The sequence below is a fragment of the Phyllobates terribilis genome, unplaced genomic scaffold (genome assembly GCF_046119375.1).
Source record: "Phyllobates terribilis strain yellow unplaced genomic scaffold, ASM4611937v1 Scaffold_9__5_contigs__length_417890890, whole genome shotgun sequence".
In the NCBI taxonomy this organism is placed as follows: Eukaryota; Metazoa; Chordata; class Amphibia; order Anura; family Dendrobatidae; genus Phyllobates; species Phyllobates terribilis.
Genome location: NW_027362769.1, coordinates 387100666 through 387109256, shown reverse-complemented (window position 1 = coordinate 387109256; position 8591 = coordinate 387100666). Strand labels below are relative to the sequence as shown.

Genomic DNA, 8591 nt, shown 5'->3' with positions numbered 1-8591 from the left:
AGGTAGCCAGAAGAGTATCGTTAGTTTGGGAGGCCTACAACTCCGCCTGGCCAGGGGAGATCCCATCTGCTCAAGGACTGACCAGGCCCCAATCGCTAGCCAGTACTCCGGGAGGGTCTATCGTTGTCACCAGTAAAGACCCTGAACTACACCGTACCGTCTCTGAGTGGTTCCTGCTACCCCCATCATCCACGTCGGCTGCCCTGAGGCCATACCCCTCCCGTTGGGGGTTATACTATCACGCTGCACAATCCTACCACCGGCCTCAGCGGTCTGCCCTGCAGCAGCAGCTCCTTAGCTGTACTCAACGGGTGGCGTAGTCGTCCAACATCTACCGCTAATACAGCGCCACTTAGTCTGACTCCCGGGGCACGGACCGGATCACCGCCACGAGACTACAACCCTCAGGAGATCCGGCTCCGGGTAAGCTCCCGCATGCGCAACGCAGCGCGACACAGGCCCAGGGGCGCGTCACAGGCGGCGCATGACAATGATGTCATATGCTGGTGGCATCACCGGCTTATGAGGTCACTTTCATGTGCTGCTTGCCACGGGCGGACTGGCGTCAGCCATCAACCTTTCTGCACCGCAATACATTTCAACTGAATGTGTGTCCTAGGACACACATTCAGCTGAAGCTAGCAGGGCCCTTCTACTTCCTGCTTGGGGGTCCACTGGAGAATCGTCCGATGTCCTGGTGCCCCGGTCTGACCTGGATTGCACCAGATCCTTCTTTTAATTAGCACACTTTTTACGTCTGATTACTTTGTGGGGTTTTTCTTTTCGCCTTTCTGGATGTGTTTTTTGTTTTCAAGATTTTGTGGACGATTCATTAATTTGTGACTTCTGGGGGAAAAAAAAGTCACTAAATTTTGGCGCAAATGTACTCCAGTCCCCCCACAACCTTCACCTCACCTCACCCCAAGTCAAGTTTAATTTCTATTTCTCTCCCAGAATATTGCAAAAGAAGCCTGAATTGTGGTGCAACAACAGTATTAATGTGGAGGCCTGTACTGCAAAATAATCCCTAAAAATCAAGAAAAAAGTCACAAAAAACTAAACAGTGATGGTTGTCAGAAATCAAGGGGACAAAAAAGAAAGAAAATGTGGTCTCAATTCTGCAGTAAAAGCAGCGCGTAAAACTATAAGTTAATGAAAAGAGGACTGACTGTGGATTTTCCATGTTTCACATCATTTTGCCCACAACATGTTAACTCTGCAGCTGGAGGCTGCGGCCATATCCCAGGACTGAAAATGAAAGTAGAAATAGACTTCACCCATCAGATGGACATGGCCGCCTCGCCCGCTGTGCTCCTTCTCCTCCTGCAGACGGGTACGTGTGTGCTTTATGTTACTGATCTCATCTCTGGGTTACATGGATGTGAAGATGGTGGTGATGGTGAGCGGTGTGATGTGCGGAGAGCAGGAGGGAGGGCTCACAGCTTTTGTGTATGAACATCCCAATTATCAACACATGAATTAACCCTGTTTATAACGTGAATGAATGAATGAAGGTTTGCCATAATAAGAGGCATAGTATTGAACTAGAGTCAGTTTCTGTAGAGAAGAAGAAAACACCTTCTCCCTATAGATGCAGTCAGACGGCCATATAACACCGGCGACGGTCACATCGCAAGGCTCGGACTGGCCGGTGACTCTCCAGACCCAACTGTGACATTTCTATGCAGATGTCATGGTCAGGTCACTCCGAGCATTGCGATGTGACTGTAATCCATGTTATAAGGCCGTCTGACTGCGCCCTTATAGTCAGAAATTCCCCTTAACCCCTAACAGTTCAGTGCAAGCATTGTGCTAACGCAGGAAATTAGCTGTAGGAGCGCTGCCGAGACCAGGACGAGTAATTCACTGCACATGTCCTGCTCCAAATTGTGAAACTAAAAAAAGATGTAGTCCAATAGTTAATGATATTCCAGGACTGGAATACTAAAGACTAAGATTAATGACCGGCCATCAATAACAGACAGAACGAAAAGTTGTGAATTTTCCTAATAAACACAGTACATACTGTAATAGCCCCTATAATTGACTGTGACAATTGTGAAGTAATTGTGTGGACATTGGTGCGTTCTCTACTGACATAAGGCCCATTTACCCCATAAGCATTAGATAAACTCGGCTGAATACTATTCTGGACCTCTACCAACTTCGAAAAACAAGAAAAAGACACATACAGTGGCACGGAGAGCACACCAAGTTTATATTTTACACTAATCCAGTCAACTATCCTTGTTCTTTTTATTCTCCTAGTGTTCCCACACAGTACGGTACCACTTTCATGGCAACCACACTGCTCACCACACTCATTTTCATGTCCCTACAGCTCCCTCACACAGTATGATGCCCCTCATAGCTTACTCACACAGTATGATGCCCCTCATAACTTACTCACACAATATGATGCCCCTCATAACTTACTCACACAATATGATGCCACTCATAACTTACTCACACAGTATGATGCCCCTCATAGCTTACTCACACAGTATGATGCCCCTCATAACTTACTCACACAGTATGATGCCCCTCATAACTTACTCACATAGTATGATGACCCTCATAGCTTACTCACACAGTATGATGCCCCTCATAACTTACTCACACAGTATGATGCCACTCATAACTTACTCACACAGTATGATGCCCCTCATAGCTTACTCACACAGTATGATGCCCCTCATAACTTACTCACATAGTATGATGACCCTCATAGCTTTCTCACACAGTATGATGCCCCTCATAGCTTACTCACACAGTATGATGACCCTCATAACTTACCCACACAGTATGATGCCCCTCATAGCTTACTCACACAGTATGATGCCCCTCATAACTTACCCACACAGTATGATGCCCCTCATAGCTAACTCACACAGTATGATGCCCCTCATAACTTACTCACACAGTATGATGATCCTCATGCATCCTACTGTGGAGCCAAGATGGTTGGGAGGTGTGAACGTGGCCCTCCTGACTGATTATGGCAGGGAAGAGAAGGATCTGCCCGGCTGAATATTAGTGGCTGGCAGCGGATCTCTCATAGAAATCATAGAGGAGCATAGCCTAGCTGAGGCTCCGTCACACAGAGGAGTTAGGAGAGATAGCTGTCAGCTGAACAATTCTTTGGACGACACCTACCTAATGTATACGGGAGACTTTAAACAGTTAAAAAAATGAAAGTGATTTTATCGCTGTCTCATTAAAGTTACAAAAGAAGGCCCATATTAAAGTATAAACAACACGTGGAGTATTCAATAGCAGAATGACAGTACGGAGACTTGAGAATTTCTGGATTGTATTGATTATCTATACTGATAATTATGAAAATTTTATTAAAATCTTGTGTCGTTTGGTCTTTTGTGTAGACCCCTATACACAATAGACAAATGTCAGCCTCTCCCACCAATATTGATGGATTCGCCTGATAGTCTAATGTGTATGGAGGCACGGGCTGACTTTCTGGTTGGGGGGAGATGTTAATCATGCATGTCTGATTTAGGACTGCCAATTGCATTACTCTCCCTGAGATAAGCCGCTGAGAGACGGGTCAGTCAGCAGCTGTCTCAGAAAACACAGGAGTGCTCGGCCAAATGAGATCTCCTGTGTATGGGAGAGTCGGCCGAGTTGGCTGTCAGCCGAATAATCGCCCAATGCACTGTTGGGCCGACAGACATCTAAAGTGTATGGTGGGCTTATGTCTTCTCTCCTTGTCCACAGTTGCATCTCTGAAGCTGCTTGTCCCACAGACTCAAAGGGCCTGGTTGGGCAAAAATGTGCAGATACCGTGCACATTCACTGTGGATAAACCTCCCGCCGACCGTTCACTACTGAAGGTAATTTGGTATTTTCAAGGAAAAGAAGTCCTGAGTGTAGATGACAAATCAGAGAAGACAAAAGATCACAGATTGTCCTACGTAGACAGAGCCTGGGATGGGGGAGCCGATCTGTATATTTCTAACACCTCGCTTTCTGATGGTGGACTGTACAAGTGTTCTGTAATATACAGCAACCAAAGAAAAGAGGCAGAAATCAGACTGGACATTCAAGGTAAGGATTCATAGATATAATTACAAATATTTACGTAATTAATTATCTGTAGAGATAAGATGATCTTGTGGTTGCAGCTGCTGGACCTCGTAATGATCAGTTGTAAGGAGATGTATAAAATATTTTAGAACAATGTTGGAATCTGAGAGTCTTCAGTGGTTGATACCTTTTAATGGCTAACTGAAAAGATGGTAAACATAGCAAGCTTTCGAGACTACTCAGGTCTCTTCATCAGGCATAGTATGCCACAAAATCTGAAGAGTCCCATATTTATACACAATAAGACACACAAAAAATGCAACAGGTAAGACAGGTGATGGAAAGCAGAGTTATTATGGAAGAGATAAACAGTTCTGGCTATAAATATTTTAGCAGTTAATAGATAAGGAGGGTGAAGGTTTTATTGTCCTGTGATTAGGTCCAGTGTTGTGATGGCCTCACAGGTCTGAGAGTCTGAGGAGCACATTCCTTAGTTGATGTAGAATGACATAAATCCATGTGACACATTCATTCCTGCTCTGAAAGTGTTAAAGGTCACCATCACTATATATTCTGAGATTCTTCTTTCTCTTTGAGATTTGAAGTTACCTTTTAATACCATTTTGATAAGGTAAAGAATATTTATACCGTGTTAGCCAGTAGATAGAACAATGTTGGAATCTGAGAGTCCTCATTGGTTGATACCTTTTAATGGCTAACTGAAAAGATGGTAAACATAGCAAGCTTTTGAGACAACTCAGGTCTCTTCTTCAGGCTAATAATGACACCAAATCTGAAAACACATACATATTTACATAGGCCAAAGAAAGAAAAAAAAAAAAAGGAAAAAAAATCAGTGCTATGTGCTGTCGTAAATACGACAGGTGACGTAAAGCCGAGTAGGCTAGGGAGGGGGAGAGGAGCTGGGAAAGTTAAAGCAAGATTCTAAGATAAGCGGAATAAATTGTATTATTGGTATATGGTTAGTAACCTGTGGAGATCTGAAAATACTTAAGTGAGTTGTGGAAAGTGATAAATCAAAGCAAGAGAGTTCACATACATGTCAAAAGTTCATTGTCCTCAAAATGGAGTCTCTTGGAGATGTGATATCCCCAGTTGTCCTTTAAATTTATATACCAACGCATGAATATATGATATCCCCAAATGCCCATTTATTTTGTATAAAAGCTCATGAATCCATGTGATACATTTAATCCTGTTTTGAATGTGTCAAAGGTTGTTATCAGTTTGTATTCCCAAATTCTTCTCTCTCTCCGAGATTTGAAGTTGCTTTTTAAGATGAGCAGATTCATATCTGTTAAACTGTGGTCAGGGCTGGAAAAGTGCTTTGCTACAGGTAGGTGCATACGCTTTTCTTTTATTGTGTGGCGATGAGAATTCATTCTTGTTCTGAATTTCTGCCCAGTCTCCCCTATGTACATGCCACCTGTTGGACATTTGGTACATATAATTAAATACACCACATTGCTTGTGATGCAACTGAAGTTACCTGGGATCTTGTAGTCCTGATCTGTCCCAGGAATCTTTATCTTGTCAGTTGTCATTATAGATGGACAGGTTTTGCACCTGTTCTGGTTGCAGGGAAAGGTTCCTGTAACTGCTGGAGAGGACAGGGCGCTTCTGACAATTATGCTTTTTAGATTCGGAGGTTGTCTAAAACACAAGAGTGGGGCATCCGGAAATATTGATTTTAGTCGGGCATCTTTTTGTAGGAGTGGTTGCAGTTTCCGTGCAGCTCCTCTTAGCACCTCCAGACTAGGGTTGTAGGTGACTACGACAAGAACCCGGTTGTTGTCTTCTCTAGTTTTGTAAAGTAGGAGATGATTCCTTGATATTCTGGTGGCTCTTGTAATCTGGTTTTCAATTGCACTTGGATGGTAGCCCTGGTTCAAAAAAGTCTTTCTGAGGTCCTCATGGTGATTGTCTCTATCTGTAGGGTTGGAACATATCCGATTGTATCTGATAGCCTGGCTATACACAATAGAGTTTTTTATGTGCTTCGGATGGAAACTGTCCCATCGGAGGTATGTTGGACGGTCAATTGGTTTCCGGTACAGAGATGTCTCTATGTCATTGTTTCGTAGCTTGATGATGGAATCCAGAAAGCTGATTTCAGTGCGTGAGTAGTTGAGTGTTAAGTTGATGGTGGGATGAAACTGATTAAAGTGTTCATGGAACGTCTTCAGCTGCTGCTCAGACTCCGTTCAGATAATTAAAATGTCATCGATATAGCGGTAGTAGGCCTGAGGTCTGATAGCACAAGAGGATAAAAAGTCACCTTCAAGCTTGGCCATGAAAAGATTTGCATATTGTGGTGCCATTTTGCTTCCCATTGCTGTGCCGGTCTCCTGTAGATATATGTTGTCATCAAACGTGAAGTAGTTGTGGGTAAGGATGAATTTAGTAAGTTTCACCACAGAGTCAGCATCAATTCCTGTGTTTTCCAGGAAGGTTTTGCAGGCATTCAATCCATCCTTGTGTGGGATGTTACTGTACAGAGATTCCACATCCATGGTGGCGAGGATGGTTCCTTCTGGTAGAGGACCTATTGCTGACAGTTTATTCAATAGGTTAGTTGTGTCCTGAATGTAGCTGGGTGTCTCTTTAACCAGGGGTTTGAGAACAACCTCTACCCATCCAGAAATTTGTTCCGTGAGGGAACCCACACATGAAATGATTGGTCTTCCTGGATTTCCTGATTTGTGGATTTTGGGAAGCATGTAAAACGTGCCTGTTCTTGGACTTTTTGGTATCAGGTCACCAGCTTTTAAGGATATGTCAGGTAGACAAGAAACTAGCTTGTTTAGTTCCTTGTGATAGTCCTGTGTGTGGTCAGACTCCAATCTCTTGTAGTAGTGTGTGTCCATCAGTTGTCTGTTTGCTTCTTTCAGGTAGTCTGGTTTGTTCATCATGACTATTGCACCACCCTTGTCTGCAGGTTTAATGATGATTTCTTTGTTGGTTTTCAAAGATTGTATGGCCTTTCTCTCCTGGACATTGATGTTGGATGGTTGACTCTTGTGTTTATCTAAAATGGTGGATTTTACCAAATGTCTGAAAGTGTCTATATAGTTATTCAAATGGGAGTTACGATTAGGATCAGGTGTAAAGTCTGACCTTTTCTTGGCTGCTAGGATCTTTCTTCCTTCGGCCCAGTTGGTTTCGGAATTCTCTCTGTCGCTGAAAATTTCCCTTAGGCGTAGTCTCCTGAAGTAATCCTCCATGTCATTGCACAGTTCGATTTTATCCAGAGCTTTAGTAGGACAAAATGAGAGTCCCCTAGAAAGCACAGCAAGTTCCACTTTGTTTGGTTTGTAATCCGAAAGGTTGATGACACAATTAGATGTTTTTGTGTCTTGACAGGAGTAGTTGTCCAAGTTGTCAGGATTTGTCTTTGTTTTGTTTGTATTGAGTCCTGAATTGATGCACAATCTATGTCATTTCTTTTCCTTGTTATGAATCAGACGAGTTTGTAATTTATGGTAATAATGTTGTAGATTCTGTTCCATGGCTTCTGTAAGTGTGTTCCTCCGTGTTTCCAATTCCCCTTGGATGTTACTTTTGATGCTGTAGAAGATATGCAAAAGGTGGTTCCTTAGCCTCTCAGAGGTCCTGTGGCAAAGATTTCGTGCATAATGAGTGTTATAGGTATGCAGAAGTGGATTTGTAATCCAGAGTCCTTTGGGAATCAGATTCTCCTTCTTGCATTTGGAAAGGAAAAATATGTCACTGTCCAGTTGTGCATGTTTCTTCAGAAGTGTCTTTAAATCCATAAAGATTCGGTACATTCTGGTATCCTCCATTTTGATAAGGTAAAGAATATTTATACCGTGTTAGCCAGTAGATAGAACAATGTTGGAATCTGAGAGTCCTCAGTGGTTGATACCTTTTAATGGCTAACTGAAAAGATGGTAAACATAGCAAGCTTTCGAGACTACTCAGGTCTCTTCATCAGGCATAGTATACCACAAAATCTGAAGAGTCCCATATTTATACACAATAAGACACACAAAAAATGCAACAGGTAAGACAGGTGATGGAAAGCAGAGTTATTATGGAAGAGATAAACAGTTCTGGCTATAAATATTTTAGCAGTTAATAGATAAGGAGGGTGAAGGTTTTATTGTCCTGTGATTAGGTCCACTGTTGTGATGGCCTCACAGGTCTGAGAGTCTGAGGAGCACATTCCTTAGTTGATGTAGAATGACATAAATCCATGTGACACATTCATTCCTGCTCTGAAAGTGTTAAAGGTCACCATCACTATATATGCTGAGATTCTTCTTTCTCTTTGAGATTTGAAGTTACCTTTTAATACCATTTTGATAAGGTAAAGAATATTTATACCGTGTTAGCCAGTAGATAGAACAATGTTGGAATCTGAGAGTCCTCATTGGTTGATACCTTTTAATGGCTAACTGAAAAGATGGTAAACATAGCAAGCTTTCGAGACAACTCAGGTCTCTTCTTCAGGCTAATAATGACACCAAAATCTGAAAACACATACATATTTACATAGGCCAAAG

The 8591-nt window shown here is 42.6% G+C and overlaps 1 protein-coding gene across 1 annotated transcript in view; it reads left to right on the top strand.

Annotated features, from left to right (window-relative positions):
• Positions 1-1195: 1195 nt before the first annotated feature.
• LOC141162484 (uncharacterized) overlaps positions 1196-8591 on the top strand; it is an 86599-nt gene continuing 79203 nt past the window's right edge. The window contains exons 1-2 of the mRNA XM_073648651.1: positions 1196-1333; positions 3736-4065. Coding sequence (XP_073504752.1) covers positions 1255-1333; positions 3736-4065 — 409 coding nt within the window. The 5' untranslated portion in view covers positions 1196-1254. The remainder of the gene's footprint in view (positions 1334-3735; positions 4066-8591) is intronic.